The sequence below is a fragment of the Oryza sativa genome, chromosome 10 (genome assembly GCF_034140825.1).
Source record: "Oryza sativa Japonica Group chromosome 10, ASM3414082v1".
In the NCBI taxonomy this organism is placed as follows: Eukaryota; Viridiplantae; Streptophyta; class Magnoliopsida; order Poales; family Poaceae; genus Oryza; species Oryza sativa.
The window spans coordinates 7547601-7568526 of NC_089044.1; the positions used below are offsets into that span (position 1 = coordinate 7547601).

Consider the following 20926-nt stretch of genomic DNA (forward strand, 5'->3'; position numbering starts at 1 on the left):
TTTTACAATCAAATAGAGGAGGAAAAGCACTAGGAGATTGATCAATGTGGCGGTGGTGCTAAGGTTCGGCCCGACGAAAAAAAACGAGTAGATAAAAAAGAATCCTCACCATATACGCACACCCTTCCGCATAAAAAAAATATGAATAAAAAATAGAGACGAAAAGAAAATGGATGAATAAAAGGGAAAAAGGCGATGGCAAAATAACCGGAAAGAACAGTGGATAAAAAATACGGATGGAAAAAAAAAGACGAAAAAAAAGAAAAGCGAAAAAAAGGAAAAAAGGCAGATAAAGAGACGAACTGATACCAATCCGTTTTTCCACATGATTTTCTTTACAGTCGGTGATTTTTTTTAACGGTCAGCCTTTTTTTTTACCCAAAATTTTTTGCTATTTTTTTATCCGGTACCAATCGGACTTCTTATTTCCTCTGTTTTTCTTTCGCGTTTTTTATGGTGTGTTTTCTTTTCCGCGTGCCCTTTTTTATGTTACGGATTTTGAGGAGTAGAGATTAAAACCGAAAAAAAAAACTAAAACCGACTCAAACACGGATGATTTATGAAAGTACCGACAAAAACATCTTTAATTTTTATAATTGTAGAGATCAGAGGTAATTCCTCCGTTTCACAGTATAAGACTTTCTAGTATTGCTCGTATTCATATAGATGTTAATAATCTAAACACTATATATATCTAGATTCATTAATATCTTATATAAATCTAGGCAATGCCAGAAAGTCTTACATTATGGAGTATATTATATCTCATTAGTAGAGTGATCGAGATCAATGGATCAACTGTTCGTTTTATGAAGCACTGTAGCCATAATACTCGAAATTATATGTCATATGCCAAAATTTATAACTATTACCACAGCATTCGGATCATGTAAAATTTCATCGAGATTTTAATGACTGTCGGATTATATATGGGTTAAAAATTCAAATTTGGGACTCAGATCTTTGGTCAGGCCGGAAGGCCCCACCTCCGACTCTCCGAGCAGCAAAGCTGCAATGTTCCGCAACAAAGTCCTCGTGCGCGCCCGCGCCGTCCCCTCCGCGCCACCTCCTCCGTTCATCCTCCGACAACTCTCCTTCCCCGCCGCCGTCCCCGCCCTCGACCTCGACATCCTCTGCTGCAGGCTCTCCCGCCGCCACCGCCTCGCGTGCCTCCCCCAGCCCCCGTCCGACGTCCTCGTTGTCTACCAGGTTCCCAACTCTTCGCGCTAGCTCGCACCCACCCGAAAAAAGCGATGTGTGCTCGTCCGTACTGTTCTTGACGGCGAGTTTCGTGCTGTGGCTGGCTGGATGCAGAGATGCCAGTCTTGCGCTGCCGCGGAGGCCGTGTCGGGGATCGCGGAGGCGTTCGAGGGTGCCGCGGTGAGCGCTTCTATCCTGCGCCCGCCACCTGCTCGACGTTTTGCTGCACCGAGTAATGGTTCGTGAGGATGTGCTGGCTTGTTCGGCGTTGGACGTTGTAGGTTGGCGAGGAGGAGGAGGTGGTTTGTTCGGGCTCACTGGTTGCGAAAGCTGTCGAGTGCGACCTGCGCTCCCTGATGCTTGAGCATGGATGGAGGTGTCTTGGGGAGAGCGTGTATGTCCTTTCGACGTTTGCTGATACTAAGGAGAGAACTGACCAATGCACGGTGAACGTGGTATCGTAAATTTCTCCCTATCAGTGAAGCAACCAATGTCCAAAAACATGGAAAAATATTTACATTTCTATAATGCTGCATGTTAGTCCTTTCATTTCTCTCCAAAAAGTGTCATGTGATTTCTTGATATGACCATGTGATTGGATATGTGAAGCAATGGAGGAAAACAGTAATGCAAAAATATATCACAAATCATGCAACAGCAATTCTGGTCACTTTCTTTCTACACAAGCCCATTTGCTTGACTTCAGCACAGTTTAGAGTAATCTTGATGCAAATCAATTAAACTGACTTTGTAGCTAATTCAGCCTGTAAATGTGTTGGAATAAATATTAATTATCATTATTTTAGGTATTAATTAGAGTTGTTTTTGTAGGATAGTTTTGAATATGTTTTAGTGCATCACATAATAAATTGAAATGTACACCCTATCTCCATGATATGCTCATGAAACCATAGTTGCCACCTCATTGCAATTGATTTATCAAAACACTATATGCTCTGAGTATTAATCCATCATACATATGTACTGCTGTGCCACATCAGGGGTCCAAAAGCCCAAGTCCTTCTTGTATAGTTTATTTCAGTGAAACAAGCCATGTAAACAATGTACCAAGCAAGCTGTGCCATATACCCATATCTGTGATCCGAAAGCCCAAGTCCTTCTTGTATAGTTTATTTCAGTGAAACAAGCCATGTAAACACTGTACCAAGCAAAAAAAAAAAATACAGAGATTATACTGTGTTGGATTACAAAATAAAAAATAGCTGCCATGCCTTTTGCACCCTCTTTTTTCTTGCAGTTAAGCTATTTAATTATTCGGATCCACTATTTTCTGTCCTTTATCATTTACCTTGATGACACAAACTTGTACATTTGTTGGTCGAATGGTTGCAGGAAGTCAAGCTTGGGAGAAATGATGATATTGAATTTGCTGTCTCACCAGATGCACTTCGGTTTACAACACCTAAGGTATTCTTCATCTTTTACTTCTTTTGCCACAACAGCAGAAAAAAAAAATACAGTGAACTTACACGTTTTGCTGCTAGTTCTCTGATTTTGTTAGCTCTGATGAGATGGAAACATTTGAAAACGGCAAGGAAGTAATTTTGGATTATTGTAATTTCCGAACAGCATGTACTACTCTTCCAACCCTTCAGGAAGGCCATGTGATAGGTAAGCTAAACATTTTTGGGACTATTATTTTTTGGTGCTAAGAAACATTTATAATTTGTCACTAATTGAGCATTTCTTCTTTATGCCATTCCTCTGTCAAGCCACATTTTATGTTTACCACTGAGGTTATATAGTGTGATAGATTTACTCCCCCCGTGCCTTTTTTCCTCAAAAGACAAGAATGCATCTGTTACTCCTTCCTCCGGCCATTGTCTTCACCACTCTACTGCACATGATCAGTGATGTGAGAAGCACCCCACAGCGACGCCAAGCAGAGAAGAGCGATGCCAGAAAGTTAAAAGGAAAATACAGCATCCATCCCTGCCCAGCATGGTGGCATTCGTAGCTTTCACATGTAGTCACGCAGATCCAATCAGCATACAGCTCTGCTCAGCTTTCATAGCTTTTAGATCCATAAAAGCAAAATGACTAAAAACAAACAAATGCATATATACACATGATCCTTGCAAGCTCCTGCTTGTGACGAGCACACTGAAACACAAGGCTAGATAAGGCAGGCAAACAGTACCAAAGACTTTCTTTTTGCTTAGGCAGTCGAGCGATGCAGAAGAACTTACTAGCCATCCTCTCTCTAGTGGTGTTATTAGACATGGATTAGCCCTGGGGTCCAACCATAAAAAACTGAACCCAGCGCTTGAGCTGGTCCATGGACCGTTATTTCTTCTTTTTCCAAAAATGGACCGTTCAAGCAGTTGACCAGAAAATTTTGGCTTGGACAGATGGTTTCTCATCCAACTGACCAATGTCTGTTTCTTCTTTTTTCCAAAAAATGGATATGAGGCTGTGGCTCAAACCCAATTCTTCATTGCTGTTGCTTGCAGTCAATGCAATTTAATATAGCATCGCGTAATATATGGCATCTGCAGTCCAACTGGTGACCCAACAGTTAGACTGTTGACCAAGTGACCAAGTACCTTATCCTGGTCGATACCCAATCAGTAAGTAATAACACTGCTCTCTGGCGGGGGGGTGGTGGAGACCAGGTTGCCAGGAAGTGGTTGTGCCCATGGCACTGTCAGAGGCCCTGAAGGCCTGAACAATGAGAATGGAGTGTTGGGATACGCGTAGGCTATGATAGCATAAATTAAAAAATTTTCTACCGCGTAAACCAGGAACCATGCAAGTATTAGATCATAGATCGTTACCACTCGACGTGCTGTGCAGCGGAAGTAAGCGCTAAGAAGCCGAAGAAACGTCGGGGACGTAGCGTGTGTCGATGTAGAGGAAGTAGTCGATCGCAACAGCCCAACCTTCTCGTGCGTTCTCCTCGCCGTGTTCTTACGCCGATCAGCACCGCCAGACAGCGGCGCCTCTGTCGGTATCCACACGTACAGGGGCAGAACGCCACGCGCAGATGTGCTAGCACCCGCGCGCGGCTAGGGTTTTGCTCGGGGGAAGTGGCAGCTAGGGTTTCTCACGTGATCCAATCAATCCGCCGGTCACACCCCCTCATAAATTTATAGGATCCATGAATAGGCCTCCAAGGCTCGTAGGACTCCTGTTAGGATTCCTATCCGAATTAAGCTTATATTGGATTCCCATCCAATCCCCTTATTCCGGCCCGTTAAGCGTGCGACCTTGTAGGTTTATGTACACTCGGCTGTAACTCGAAAACTCCTTTTCGGTTCACGTGTCAATAGCGGCCCCTAGCAGAACTTATTGACTCACCGGGCATACATAAAGATCATATCGGTTGAACCTCTAGTGTATACTTGTATGAATCCCTTTGCCTCACAATATCGATTAAGCTCCAAGCTAGATATGTGCCATCCTCTAATAGCTCAATCATTCACTCGAACCTGTGATAGATTATATAACCTACGATTGACTCCTCAATCACTTTTAGCATGGCCATGCACTTCCATAATCGATAACATCGGGGGACCCAGAGATATCTCTCCATAGGAGGGGCGAATCTCATCTTAGTTATTCATATCCCACTACATGTTTCATAGCATACCCGAAGACTACTTTTATAACTACCCAGTTACGGAGTAACGTTTAGCAGTCCCTAAGAAAGCTACTACACATGTTGGGAACCATGATAATCTCAGGTCTAAGGATTATATACCAACACTAAATGAGACCACTGATGGCACAACACATATACCTCTTGCAGTGTCTCATATTGAGTCTATCCAACACATGTTCCCCAACATGTCTCTACATTATTAATTTGGTATCTCCATATCATGATCCATGAGACATGATCATCAATCAATATATGTGCTGATCATTTAAACATATTTATTCCACATATGATATTTGATCAGGGATCCATTAGAAATAGCAACATACAACATAAAGAGTCTCATGAAAGAATCACATATATTAATCAATAATGAGTTATCTATTTCAAGGAATAATGTCGGATAAATATGTAAACATAGTATATGATACAATCATCTCTATGATTGCCTCTAGGGCATATCACCAAACCTCAAGTGACCTTTGCTAGCTTCTCTAGAAATAATATTTTGGATGGGGGTTCTGGAGTCTGGACTGTGAGATCAGCTTCTCCATGGTGGTTAGCAGGAGAGAGCAGCCTCTGCAGTGATGCTAGTTTGCAGCCGAGCTAGGTCAGCAAAATTGGGTGAGAATGGCAAGTGAAAATGATCTGAATGAAAGGATGGCATGAATGAGAAATGCTCAAAATCAACGGCATACATGAAAAATTAAACTTTATTTACTGGTGTAAATTATTTTTTTCTTATTTTGTGTCACTCCTCAACTTAATTCATTTTTCAGAAGATTTTTATTTCCCCCTCATAACAGGTTTTAGCAAGACACTCCCTACAGGACAGTGCTTGGACAAGTTTATGCAGCTTTGCTCACTTAAGGTGCCATGTGGCAATTCTTATCTTCTTAATATATGGCTATATGTTTTTTTTATTTATTTATTTCATGCTTTTCCTTTGGGATCAGCTCCCTCAAATAACATTTTACTCGTGTACATATCTGCAGCATGGTTTAGAGGCAGACTACAGTCATTATGCAGCAGTCAGATTTGGTTACGAATCTTCCCATGAAATATGGTAGTTCCTGCTATATATCCTCTTTGTGCATGTTGCTTTCAGACAGTTTATAATTTTATATTGATATGCATCTCAATATGCATCTGATATGTTCATTACCTCCTATACTTATGTAGGTTGCCTTGTTCATTTGTTCTACAAGGTTCAGGGCTCCAACCAGCCCCCAAATCTTCTAGAGCATCAAGGGCAATGTGTGCCTTGCAATCCTTTATGGGATTATTGAATGGTAAATGACATTTTTTTGCTAAGTCTAATGAAAATCTTCTCCGTGAACTTCAACTTTCATGCATGCTTCTAGTCAATTTAATGCTCCAATATTCATATTAGGCAATATAGCCATCATTACATGGGTACTTTTGTCTTTAAAATTAATTATTACAGGAAACACTAATTTTATTTGCAAGAAACAACAATTTATGAGATTGCTTCACTTTTGCTCCATATTTCAGCTTGGAACTTCTTTGGCCAGAATCAACTAGTAATTAAGGTACTGCTTGAGCAACTGCAGTTTTCTTGTAATTGTTGTTTTGTTTCACTCAAATGTTAAGAGTGATTTTTGTTTACTCTACAAGCTAAAGGCCTCTTGGTTGTTACATATAGAAAAATAGATATGTTTCTTTGTCAAACATGGCATATTGAAAATTAACTTGTAAATTAAACACTATATATACATAAAAACTCAATTATATTGGAAGTTTTTGTTAGGGGACAATCAAGAAAATTACAGGGATAGGTCATTACCAGATTTACTACCACCACCGACACTACCTTCTTTTGAAAGGGTAATGATGCTATTCAGTGTACTCCCTCCAGTCATAAATATTTAATGTTTACAACGAGATTCGGTGAAACTTTTGAAATTCCGGCCATCAATTTTGTATTACAGTAAGTTTATAAAATATATTAAGTATATGATATTATAACAGTACTTTTTAAGGCAAATCTATGCATATAATTTTCTGTTTTCAAAACTAAGCAATTTTATAAGAAATTAATGGCTGGAATTTCAAAAGTTTGACCAAATCTTGTCCTAAACTTCTATGACTGAAGGAAGTATTAACAAAAAGGTAAATATTTGCTTGTTTTATCTACACAGGCAGGGAAATACTGTATCATTATATGATCATTAAACTGATAGAAATTAATTTTAATTGTTAAATGTGTTTAAGTTTGTGTTTCTAATCTTCAATGATGTTAGCCTTTAATTTTCACTAAGCAATTATGAAATCTGACCCTGGCAAATCTTTAAATGTTGCAGGAGCAGTTACTACTCAATTCTACAGCAACTCTGCCTACCTGGGATAAGGCTATGAGCAGTGCAAGAACTAACAACTCTGAGGATCTTAGACTAGTTCATACAAATATTTTGACGAATGATCAATCTTTGGCTCTAGGTACAATGTGTCACATTACTCTCTTCTACAACTGAAATTTTTGTTTCAGGACCTGCAAAATGCTAATTACTCCGTATTTGTAATTTAAGACTTTCGCACTCCGAAACCTGCTGTTCTATGTTCTACAAGTATCAAACCATGGAATACCAAAGTTCAGATGACAAGTCTATCTCTTGACAATGATGACACTGGCAATAGAAAAGGCTCCATCAATTATGATTGCCAAACCCAGTCCATTGTTCGAACCAATTTATGCAAGTGTAAGATCAAGTTTTGCTTTCCTCCAATTTATTCTAATAAATACAAGATCGATAATCTTTGTTTTATTTCCTTAAAGATGAATTGTTTGTGCATGTCTCAAGTTATTCACAATTTAGAGTAGGAATAACTTCATTTACCTCTGTATTCAAATCTTATGCAGCACAAGTTGCCTTATTGAAGCCGTCATTCAGCAGAGGTAAATCAGAACAGGGACACAAAAGAAAGCATTCTTCAGGTAAATATTGCGACTATCAGTAAATGCACACGTGTTGAACATCTTTTTTTCACTTTTTCGGTACATCCTGTTTTTGAGTTCATTTTCCATTATGACGTTGGCAAACACATGTTGCAGAACATTCTGATGCAGATAACTCGGACAAATTGAGACATACTTCTCTGACAAATTCAACACTGGTAACTTTCCCTAAAGCAAGCTATCTGAACCCTGTTAGTTTATCAAATGCAAGTCTATCCAAGTGAATTTAGGGCTGTATGAAAGAGTTAAGGTTAATTAAGGATACTTACATGCAAACATCCTTTACATCCTCTGGTGACAAAAATACTAGCATTATTTTCTGTTTGGCCAAATAGAGCTTCAACGGATACATTTGTCTATGTCAAATTAATATTGATGCAAGCATGAGATGGTTACAGTGTGCTTCAATGCTTCCTAATTGTTGAAAATGAAGTTTCAGGAGGGCTGAAACCCTCAGTGATCCTTGCAGGTTTCTGGAGGTCATAAAAGAAAGCATGCAGAGTCTCTGGATAGAAATTGTCAAGAAGTATCAAAAGGTATCAAGTACTAACCATCAGTAAATTCTTCTTTCAGCACATACCATTTGTAGGAATAAGTACAAAACCTAAAATTCCTTCTGTGCAGTGCATTTACAGGATTACTCACAAAAGGAAAATTTGGATACAAGCAGGAAGATATGTATCTAATCTTTTCATATTTATTTGTGTGTTAGAGAATTCTATTCTTGGTCATCTAACATAAAATTTTATTGTTACGTACAAATATTGTATCTTGCATAAAGCGATACCTTGTACTTCAGAGAAACCATTCAACTTAATGGGTAGTTTGGGAGGGTCTCTGGGTCGCTTGTTTGAGCTGTGACTTGTATAACATGCAGTCAATTTTGAATTTAGAACTTGATTTTAGAATTAATAACTAGAGGTATTTTTGTTGCTTTCGCCTCTCCAGCTTGGCTTTTGTAGCACTAAGAGCATGTAAGTGTAAAAATTTTATCCTTAAACTATTCTTCATTGCATTGTTCATGTATTTTTGGCAAAGTCACAGCCCCAGAAATACCTTCCAGGCAGGCCCTGTGACTTTTTTGCTTCATTAGATATTTGCATTTGGTGTGCAGCAACAAGAAATAACATTTTCTGTTCTTATAGCACGGTGTAAGCCCTCTAGTTGTGTCAACTAGGGCTCGAACCCTCGTTCTCACAAAAAAAAAAAAAAGGCTGCCACTTGTTGTATGTTCCTCTAAAGTACGTGTTAAGACATGGTCTGTGGCAATTGAGTCCCTGTACGGGTAAGAATTTTTTGGGGCTTTCGGGGCCTTTTCTCGACCTTAACTGTAATGCCTTTGGGATGTCTCTCCCCTTGGGTAGGGCTTTTTTTTTTTGTTCTTATTAGAATGGGAATAATCGTCCTACAGTATTACATATTGACAATGCTATGTGGATACTGGAACTGGACAAAAAGGAAATTTCTCTGAATTTGGACTGGTGACTGAGAATAGACAGTAAGCTATTATTTATTATCTTCTGATCATAAGCTATTATGTTATGAATTCTAGGAATCCAGTAATTTATTTGTTTTTGGCTCCCATACTACATGACATATGGAATTCAGAACATTATTCTCTTTATTATATTTTTTCTGCAGTACATGCACACATCAAAATCTTAATTGCTTGTTCCTGACTCAAATGTTTCTCTATGCACAGTAAAGATTGTATACCTCAAGTCCCAGATGAGACTAGAGCAATACCAGGTGTCAAGAATGATATGCTTAGCACTAAGGTAATGAAACCAACATTGAAGTGTGTAGTCAGCAATGATGAGAAAACTGCACCAACAAATTCAAAGACTAAACAGAAGGTTCGCAAAGATGTGTTAACTGCAGTAACAAAACCAACAATAAGAACAGAAGATGTCAAAGACCACTTCACTAAAAAGGTGATCTTACAAATTTTCTTTCGGATTGTAGTCTAGATAGCTCTCCATATTGATGTTGTGATCTTAATGATGAATTTATTCCTTCAGGTGGTAGATAATCAGAAGGATGAGCTAATGAAAAAGGCAACAAAGGCAAAAGGAAGGAGAGTAGTTAACAGCACTGAGTTAACTTCAATGAACTCAAAAACAAACTCTGATGTACTCAATGATGACATAGTTAGAAAGGTAACAGTAACTTTTTGCTTCTTAAAAATGTCTGATGATCATATAGATATATAACTGCTTTTTTATAATAATTTAATAGCTCGATGCCAAAATTTCAGGTGACAGATCATCAGAAGCGAGGTGAGCTGCGTTTGCTAACAGTTGCAGATCTGAAGTGCTTCCTTAGTGCAAGAAAAGTGAAGGTTGGAGGGACAAAGGAAATGCTTATCAAAAGAGTCGCTGAGCTCATTGGTTAACATATAGGTACAAGTTTCTAACATGTGCAGTCTGCAAAGCACAAGTAGACTTGTGAAGAGAATTCGGTTATCATTTTTCTTTCTCATTTTAAAATGAGTTCCTGCTGACATAAATCTTGGGAAACATGGAGCAGTACGTGAGAGACACTATAAAATGTCACATGTCAAGGTATAGATAGAGTTCAATCTCATGCATATGGCCCAAGTTGGCACTCTGCTATACCCATTAAGACAGACACATCCGACCCCAAATGAAGACCAATTAAGTACGGAAGAATTACCGTCTACTGACATCATCAGTGATGCTATGGCAGCTGAACAAGCCTCATCATGAACACTTGAACAGAATTAGCAGCCTTTGTCTATACCAAAGAATAGACAGCACAACTCAGCCCTTTTAAGTTGTAACCAGTTTGGTGCTTCTGCCGTAGCACCCTTAGGTTGTGTTCTCTACCCTGCTGAGGTTGCTCAGATCTTTCAACAAGTGCTTTTATTACCATGGCAGGCTAGGTTTCGAGGCCCTGTTTAGTTCCAAAGTTTTTTTCCAAACTTCCAACTTTCCATCACATCAAACCTTTCATATACACACAACTTTTCTATCACATTGTACCAATTTCAACCAAACTTTCAAACTTCAGTGTGAACTAAACACAGCCGAATCTCCCAAATCCCAACGGAGTTTCCGTAAAATCTCCCAAATCCCAATGGAGTTTTCGTAAAATCTAAGTCATCTTCTCAGTTTTGCTAACATGGGATGCTTGAAATTTGTATTTCTTGTTTAAATCAAATAACTATTTTGAATTTGCTGTTATTTTTATTATATTGATGTTTTATCAGATAACTATTTATAATGTATTTCATAGGCCATACATATTATTTCTCTAGGTCAGAAAAAATTTTAAATAAAACGAACGATCAAAGTTGGACATGTAAACTTATTATTGCGCTTAAAATAGGACGGAGGGAGTATTATAGAACTAACAGGTTCAATGGATGAGCTACATGTATTATTATATTTCTTCATTATTTTCATTTGTTTCTGCTAATTAAACATTGCATTGCATATATGTCCACTGATAAAATCTGAAGTATTGTTCATGGCATCAACAGCAATATTATTACATTCATAATATTATTACATAAATGAAAAAAAAGCGATATTATTACATATAGTTCCTCAAAAGGAAGATATTTATCCGTTGCACCCTTGATATACACAATAAGCTAAATAACATGGGACACATCATGTAGTTTTCTACTTGTACACTATATTTGTGAGGAAAAAACAGCACTATATTTTTCTCCGACTCTTTTAAATGACTTCCCATACCATATCTGTGGGACATGTCATAGTACTAGTCTCTCCTTCATGCTAATGCTACTTCTTTGTCCTAGTTTATCATCAAAGGGAAAACTAACATCTTATTTAATATTCTATCGTGCGTTCGCGCTGTGTGGTGCGAGTCATTCAAAAAATATTCTATCGTGCGGATATGCTTCAATGCAACCGCTGCTGGATCAACACGACATAAAATTTCATTAGAAATCTCAATGTGAATTCATTATAGTTAATGCTTTTATCATTTTATGTCTCTTCTAAAAGATCCAAATGCAACATTGTGGGGATTGCTAAAAGACCCAAATAAACAAATGGGAATTCTCCTGGTGAAGTGGATGCTAATATGGGTAAAACAATGGTGGAAACCACTATCTATATGTGGGAACCATGATAGTTCTAAAAATAAATCCCACATATAACTAAGGTCATATTAGACAACCATAGAAATATAAAATTAAAGAGTAAAGTCAACTTTGTTTGTGAGATATGATATTAAAAATAGGAAAGATAAAAATCAGGAATAGTTTTTTTCTTCACTACTTGTTAATTTTTCATACCTCAGATATTACTCTTCATATTTTTTTTTGGCATTCCCCATAATCTGAGATATTTTAATAATAGTATAGTACTTCTAAAAAAAAATTCCCCACTAATATTGTGCCTATCCTTCCAAAACAAACATTGTGCCTAGCAAAGGCAGCACAATATGTCCTTACTAGCATGCATTTCTTTAATCAAACCTTTTATACGAATCTGCTTACACTTATTTTATAAATCTATATAAGTGATTCCCACTTAGTTATTGTAGTTATTACCCAATGATTAAAATATACAGGAGGTCCTTAAATTTACAGGAGTGTGTCATCTAGGTCCTAAACTCTCAGAATATAGATCCAAGTATCAGAGCTTGTCAAAGTGTGTCGTCTAGGTCCCTCTAGACGTGGTGCTGATGTAGCATGCTACACGGATGTGATGTGGCATCATCTTGACTGAAAAATGGGATCCATTTAAAAATTTTCCTTTTTTTCTTTTTTCTTCCTTTCTTCTCCTTTTATTCTCTTTCTCTTTTTTCTTCCTTTTGTTCGTTTTCTCTGTGACCCTACCACCCCGTGCAGTGATGGACTACAGTTGCAGTGAGAGGAAGGAGAAGGGGGAAAAATAGAATGAGAAGAAAAAGTAAAATAAAAAGGAAAGGAAAGAAAAAAAAAGGAAAAGGGAAATTTTCAAGTGAGTCCCATTTTGTCAGTCAAGATTATACCACGTCATGTCCGTGTGACATGCCATATCAACGTCATGTAGGATTCTAGAGAGACTGTGGTGATTTGGGGCCTAGAACTTGTGTATTTTGAGAGTTTGAGGACCTAGATGACACACCTTTACAATTTTAAGGACCGTGTACTTTACTTTTACCCAATTTTCTATATTGTGGTTCATTCATATCATCCAAATAAATGATAGCTGCTGGATCAAATCTTGATGGTCTAGATCCTGCTCTGCACGCTTAAAATCCCATTGGTGTACATAGCCCACGCAATTCACACACAATTCAGACCAAGAGCCCATCCATCTCCTCCCCTTCGGAGAGAACTAGAGATCGGACGTCCGATGGATTACGAAAAATTGGACGCTACTCTGGATTAGTGTGCTACTCACATGGTTCTGCTCCATGTATGTAGCTATGCACTGTTGCTTCCTTACTTTATTATTTTTGTGTATGGTGACTTAACTACTCTCTCTCCTCTCTCTCCCATCAAATGCTAGCATAAACCAACTTTGCTAGAAAATTTCAAATGATTTTTTCTTCTCAATTATTTATCCAATCTATAATTCGATTACACCGTTGTATTCATCACAATTAAATCTTTACAGTAAGATCCAACATGATTATATTTTGATAAAAAATAATTAAAAATGTGTTGTTTCATCGGTTATAAAAAATGTTTCCGCACTCGAGGTCAAATGTTTCAACTCGCTTCTAATAATGTTTCAAAGAGATATAATATTTAATATCATTGAAACACTAATAATTACTACATGAAACATTGAATCTTAACAAATGAAACACAAAAGAAGATAGTATGATAAATACTATATATTTACAAAGACTTGATTTTCTTGAAATATTTTCATAGCACATGTATATGAAACATCGAGTTGTAACTATTGAAACATAAAGTAACACTTGCTGAAACTTATACATAATATGACATGCAACATTTGCAAAATGAACTAAAGAAACATCGGGAAATATTTATTGGAGCATCCAAATAAATTAGTGTGCAACGTTCGGAAAAAATCAACCGCAACACAAAAATAAGCTAAAATTAAAATTTATCGGAATGTAATCATGTGAGACCTTGTTATAAAGATTTAATTGCAACAAATATGATAGTATAATCCAATCGTATAATATTTACAACATTTTAAATATTTGCTAAAACATATGAATGATACCGTGTGAAATATTTTTAATTAACTAGTGAATACTTATTGAAACACTCAACCAACACATATGCAACATTTACAAATAAACCAGTGAAACATAATAAACTACTTACTGAAACATACAAATAGCACCATGTGATACAATATAGAAAGATATATACATGCGACACTAATTTAATATGTGCAACATAATAAAATGTCAGCTGAAACATCTTATTCTCACATGTGAAACATTAAATTGAATTGGTTGAAACATATGTGTGTTTTTATTATAATATAGTCATGTGAGTTCTTGTTGTAAAGATTTAATTGTAACAAATACCATGGTGTAATCGGATCATAAATTGGATAAGTAATCTAGAAGAAAAATCATTTTCAAGTTTACTAAAAGGATATTATGTACATGCAAATATCTCGTGTCCTCTCTCCTTCATATATGCTGCTTAGTAAGGAAGCATATGTAGGATCTGACAAAAAGGCCACATACATCAAAGTAATAGCGAGAGGTCCAATTTTTTTTTCGAGATGGGACAACCGGATAGAAGCGTTTTCCCTCCCCTTCCCTAGCCAGTTCGCTCTCCCCTACGGAAGCGTGACGCTTTCGTCGCCTGGAATGGAGCACCATGCCAGGTCTCCGCCGCTAGCGCTCCTCCCGCACGGGCATGGGAAGCGACCGGTGCAAGCGGCACCCTTTGAGTCTTCGACCCTTGCTTAGCCTTCCACTTCCCTTCCGACGGCTGCTGATTACTACTACAGATTAAGGAGATTAAGAATAAAGACTACACACCTTTAATAGCATCCAACGTGCTTTAATCAACTCTGCATCTGTTCAGTCGGTTCAGAGGTTCACCGTCTGTCGCTTGCTGGCCTTGGAGTTCGAGATAGTCCATTTGGCTTGCCAGTAAGGCCTGCTAGTGGGGCAGGAATCCAGTTCGAATCCACCCCAGCCCATCTCCTCACGAAAGCAACACACTAATCCATTTCTCTTCCTCCAACACCCAAACCAATCCAACCCACTTTGAATTCCTGTCCAATCCACCCCAAACCATTCTGGTGAATGGATTCAGTCCACTCCAGCGTAATAGGTTCAACCCATGTACCAACCCAGTACAGGAGGGGAGGCCGGAGTATAACAGCATGCTGGGCGGTGGAAATGATACAGATAGTAATTATTTTATCACTATACTTGTTGGGCGCTGTATATATTCGCTGCTCCTTCACTCCACCCTTCATTTTACCCAACAAATTAATCAGAGGCTATGGCTTTGCTTAAGAACTAAAAAAATCTTGAATTTTGAATTTTTAAATCCGGGTTTCGTGGAGGGGCGACTGTTTGTACGATCTCAGGGGAGGGTCATCGGGGCTTCGCCTTCGGAGGCTCCAATTCCTTCCGGTTTTCTGGCGCGTTTTTGTGTCCAGATCCGGCCACTGTTTCTCGTCTGATATTTGTCGATCCGGCTAGCAGGTCGTCGTGCGTTTCGTGCAGATGCACCCTGTCCTCGTCGGCGCTGTGTCCTAACCACAAAAACGGATCAATGATCCTGTGGAGCCACCTCTGAGATTCCTCCTCACTGCCCGCGATGAATGAGTCTTCTCCGGCGGCGGTTCCTTCTTGTCCAGGACTGGCTGAAAATGGTGCTCTAGGCCTCTAGCCATCACAGGGGGTCAGACACAACCCATGGAGGGACTCGTTTGGGCGTGGCTGACCTCGACGTTGGAACTCTGCGATGATGTACAGCCGGTAAGGAGTGCTCCGTCAAGCGTACCCTCTGCATCGGGACAAGGTATTTCTGTTGTTGCAGATGGTGATGTGCAGATCGATGGAGGAGATGAGTCAGGTTTTAAGGTTTATGCGCGGTGCACTTTTCGTCGCCATCGTCTTTAGCTCTGAATCCTTCACCGGATGTTTCTTGTTTCTCTAGTTTGTCCGTTGTTTTTGAGGAAGGAGATGTTGCTTCTCTGGATGGTTGCGATCAAGAACATGACGAAGTACTTGATCATCTCTCGACCATGTCCAGTTCGTCTCATCAACCTGATTCTGTACATCTGGTCAGTAATTCGTTATCAGCTAGTATGAAGGTTGAGGAGATGAATTCGGTATCTCCTTTCCATGACGCCAAATCTTTGCTACTTCCTCCGTTTCACAATGTAAGTCATTCTAGCATTTCCCACATTTATATTGATGCTAATGAATCTAGATAGGTATATATGTCTAAGATTCATTAGCATCAATATGAATGTAGAAAATGCTAGAATGACTTACATTGTGAAATAGAGGGAGTAATTCAAAACTTTTGGGAAGAGATCGGCTTCCTGATATCTGCTTCTCGGTGGTGGGAACATAAAAGTTCGGGTTCAGTGGTTGGGACTACATGTCCCGGTGCGCCAACTACTTCAAATACGGATGAGCTGTGTACGAAAGATATTTCTCGGGGGTCTTCACCAAAGTTGCAAAACTCCGATCGCCGCCGCCGTGGATGGGTGATGCATCCATGGAAGCCACTACCTCATCCACAACCGGTGCAATCGGCAGTGCTTGGAGAATATTGCCTTTTGCAAAACATATACAAAGTGCTCACGCGCGTAGACATGAGATAGAGTAGGTGGTTTCACCGGCTTGGCGTTCGCGTGAGGGCGTGCCAGGCATCGGTGAAACAAGTTCAGCACGATCCAATTCGGTGACAATTCTTTCCAACAAACCATCCACAAAATCTGGCACTCCTTCTCTTCGGTTGGGCCCGATTGGTGATGGGTACTATGGAAAGTCTTTAGCCTGTTTTCGTCTAAACAGATGCGCTATCTCTCTACTGAAAAACACAGCATAGGGGAAGATCTCATACACGGAAATGGCGGCTAGAACGTGTGAAGAAACGACGACTAGAGGGCAGCGGCGAGAGGATGGTGCGGTAAGGCATTAGCAGTTTCATCCGCGAAACCAGCACGGCCCAAATCGGCACCACCCACGTCAATTTCAGCGACCGCACAATTTTCCGAGAGCTGGGGCAGCAACGCCGGCAGATCGGGGTTTGGTGGTCGCTGGCAAGGAGGAGCTGCTCACGGACATCAGTCCTTCTGGAAGGTTCCCCATGGAAGCAATTCAGGGGCACTTTGTTTCCGGGATCAGGGAGAGCAGCCACGGACAGCACAACAAGCTGCACTGCTGCAACCCACCGCGCCAGTGGCAGCAAAGCAGGAATAGACGCAGCAGGCAGAGGGTGCTCAAGCGATAGCTAAAGCAAAAATAAAAAAATAAAAAAAATAAAAGGGCTGCCTCGTTGTCACTGGTGCAAAACTAGTGGCCACACGGCACAGGTTTGCAACAAGAAGGAACCACATCTAGCTGAGAAGTGCCCGGTACTCAAGCTGGCCATTAGTTTTGCAACAAGAAGGAATCACATCTAGCTAAGAAGTGCCCGGTACTCAAGCTACCATAACCTACTTGCTATTTTTTTGGTTTCGGGAAAACTGAATTTTGATTTCTCCAAATTAGTGACTTTGCAATGAATGTGCAGTCAGCCACAACAGCTCCCACGGCTTTGGTCTCCATTCACGGTGGTTTGCTGTCAAGGGAGATAGTTCAGGCTGAGCTACCTCTTTGAATAAGGAAGGATTGGATGTGGGAAGCTGTCCCTCATGGTGAGAACTCTTTTCTTGTTGCCTCCCCTTCTTTTGAGGAATTAAAGAGGATGGATGACGTTGAAATCCGTCTTAAGAATCATGGGGTTTCAATGACAATAATAGAGTGGAAAGCTACTGATGATGTGTGTACTTACATCTGGCAGCTTTCATAGGTTCATAAATTGCCCTCACAAACCAACACATTGCCCTCACAAACCAACACAAGTATTTTAGGCACACTTTGTCCTCACTCGTGTGCACCCAGGAAGAATTTTCCGGTCGGTCACCCATCCCGAAGTTGCTCCAGGCCAAGCACGCTTAACCTCAGAGTTCTTTCGAGGAGTATTCTATTAATCCTATTAAACCTTGGGCCGGAATGTCACATCCTCACCCCCTTAAGAGAGATCGACGTCCCCGTCGATCAACCCCAGGCCAGGAACGTCCCAGAGAGATCGACGTCCCCGTCGATCAACCCCAGGTCAGGAATGTCCCCTCTGTGACACGCGCCCATGAAACCGTGAGAGGTGGCTCTGATACCATTTTGTAACGCCCTGCCTCTTCCAGGCCGGGCCCACTTACATCTGGCAGCGGCTCTTATACCATTTTGTGTGACACGCGCCCGTGAAACCGTGAGAGGCGGCTCTGATACCATTTTGTAACGCCCCGCCTCTCCCAGGCCAGGCCCACTTATTGTAACGCCCCGCCTCTCTCAGGCCAGGCCCATTTACATCTGGCAGCGGCTCTGATACTATTTTGTGCGACACACGCGGCCGTGAAACCGTGAGAGGCTGCTCTGATACCATTTTGTAAGGCCCCGCCTCTCCAAGGCCCAACACAAGTCCAACACAAGTCTTTTTTGTACACTTTGTCCTCACTCGTGTGCACCCAGGAAGAATTTCCCGGTCAGTCAGCCATCCCAAAATTGCTTCAGGCCAAGCACGCTTAACCTTAGAGTTCTTTCGAGATCAGCTTCCGGAAAAAGTTGCAACTTATTGATATGAGTATTCTATTAATCCTATTAATCCCTGGTCCGGGATGTCACAATGTGATTCCGGCATAGGAGGTTGACATGCTCACCTATAGACGTATGGGGTGATTCGCATGAAGGTTCTCATTCATAGCGGTGTGGTTTTGCCGATCACAACAGATGTCGTCTTTGGAAATTGGGTTACCCTATTACTTATACTTTGGTGAAAGAGAATTTCTGCCTAGCTCAGATCTTAGAGTTTGATCATATGGATAATGATGGGATGCACAGGAGGATCAAGATGACTCGTCAAAGGATGGTCGTCCAGATCAGGCACATAAGAAGGCAAAGAACTAAAAAAATTCAACCTCTCGAAAGGAGCAAACGTCTAAGGTCACAGCCATGCAGCTGGTTTTAACTCCTTTTGGAAAGTGCTGGCCTTCACCACACCTCGACCTGTGTGTTATTGATGGGAAAGCATACATTGCAGCTAGGCCTACTCCAAGAATTATGGTTGAAACTTGCACACCTAAACCGGTCGGCTGCCCTTCTCCACCCTAGCAACTTGGCATGCCGATAACAGGGTCGAAACACCTCCATTCGCTTACACCAGGGGCAGCTGTAGCAGCAAGGAATACTGCTGTCCTTTCTCTGGTTTCTCAGAAGAAAGTCTTTTCTCCATCTCCTGTACCCCGCTTGATGGATGCAAGGGGTAGCAAGGTTGCAAATTCCACACGCCGCTGCTATAGTGCGCGATCCAATTTTGAAAACTTGGATGGCATGGCCAGAGGGGATGAGGATTCACTGGTCAAGGCAATGAAGAGGGCACAATATGGATGATAGCTTTGTTGCACAGGAGGTATCGGCACAGACTACTCAGCTGCACTCGGCCTCCCATAATGCATCCCTTCATCAGGGTATTGGTACTAGCCCTTCACTTTCTGTACCGTCACCTCTTGATAATGTCGTTGCCAATCTTAGATCTTTAGGAGTTACTTTGGGTGCTTCTATTGTTCCTGTTTCTTTCTCGATAAATGCTTTGAAACATATTGAGGTAGATAGAACTAAAGTAGCAAACAAGTCTAGTGATATTACCCAAACCAATATTCTTTTGTCGGAGGTGGATCCTTTTATGTCAAGTGATGACGAGGGAGACAATATTGGCAGCGCCCTACTCGCTCGCTTAGTAAAAGATATTTCGGAGATTGATATAATTTGTGACTTATTGGTTTTCACTGGAAAAACCAAATCATCTTCAAAAAGGAAATTGTGGAAGTCTCGTTCCAAAAATCCAAAAAACTCTACAATGATTTCCTCATGATGGGTATTTTTTGGACTAGCAAAGGTCTTTCAAACTTGGCTAAATATAGGTTTGCAGTAGAGATAGTTAGAGAAAAAAAAGTTAGACTACATTGCATTGCTTGAGACAAGAAAGGGTAAAATGTCAAAGATAAATTTAGATAGCCTTTCTGGAGGTGCTGATTTTGTCTGGCATTGTCTTCCACCTAAAGAAAGATCAAGGGGTATACTTATTGGAATTAACGCGTTTGTCTTGGATCTATCTTTAATTATTAAAGGGGATTTCTTTTTGTTAATTTTCATCTTAACAATAGGAGGATAACTTTAAATGGATTTTGATGGTTGTTTATGGTCCAGTCCAAGTTGGATTTAAATCCAATTTCTTGGAGAAGTACATGCCAACAAAATCATCCACCGACCCTTTTTTTTTTGGGGGGGGGGGGGGTGGACTTCAACATTTTGAGAAAGTAGTGCAAAAAACAACAATGATCGATACAACGCTCGATGGCCTTTCTCTTCATTGAGGTGATTGATAGCTTTGACTTATGAGAAATCACTCTAATGGGCAGGCAATTCACCTGGGCAAACTTGCTTCCTACACTAACATATGAGAAGCTAGGTAGGGTTCTCACTTCCACAGATTGGGAATCTAAATACCCTCTGGTTTCGGTTCATGCACTATATAGAGGGGTGTCAAATCACACACCTCTATTCCTTGATACAGGGGAAGCGACCTTCAATGGTAACCTTAAGCAGATCAAGTTGGAACTCAGTTGGTTTCTGCGGGATGATTTCCATGAATGTGTTATCGAAGTATGGAATAGGCTAGTCAATGGTCGGGATGTAGCCCGAAGAAGGAATAATAAGATGAGTGCTTTACGCAGACATCTTATAGGTTGGTCCGCTCATACCAATGGCATTTTAGAACAGAAAAAAGCTCATCTACAACAGGCCATTGAGTCACTTGACATAGTTACAGAGGTTCGACTCCTTTTGGATCAAGAAAACAATCTTCTTGATTAATCGAGGGATAATCTTGCAAGCCTACTTCGTGAAGAGGAGGT

General features: G+C 40.2%; 1 protein-coding gene across 1 annotated transcript; it reads left to right on the top strand.

The window, feature by feature from the left end:
* The first annotated feature begins 998 nt into the window (after positions 1–998).
* On the top strand, positions 999–10366 carry LOC9268688 (uncharacterized). The gene is made up of 18 exons (XM_015757469.3): positions 999–1209; positions 1315–1380; positions 1482–1655; positions 2554–2628; positions 2706–2832; positions 5629–5693; positions 5818–5888; positions 6005–6114; positions 6338–6375; positions 7147–7282; positions 7372–7542; positions 7704–7778; positions 7896–7957; positions 8269–8335; positions 8424–8473; positions 9500–9733; positions 9821–9958; positions 10057–10366. The coding sequence occupies exons 1-18, from the start codon at positions 1015–1017 to the stop codon at positions 10192–10194; spliced, it is 1992 nt and encodes a 663-aa protein (XP_015612955.2). The 5' UTR covers positions 999–1014; the 3' UTR covers positions 10195–10366.
* Positions 10367–20926: the final 10560 nt, after the last annotated feature.

Excerpts from the sequence above, each read along its gene's own strand:
- LOC9268688 (XM_015757469.3), top strand. The coding sequence starts at position 1,015 with ATGTTCCGCAACAAAGTCCTCGTGCGCGCCCGCGCCGTCCCCTCCGCG. Across the intron at positions 6,115-6,337 it reads CTTTATGGGATTATTGAATG|CTTGGAACTTCTTTGGCCAG; the intron begins GTAAATGACATT and ends TCCATATTTCAG. Across the intron at positions 9,959-10,056 it reads ATGATGACATAGTTAGAAAG|GTGACAGATCATCAGAAGCG; the intron begins GTAACAGTAACT and ends CCAAAATTTCAG.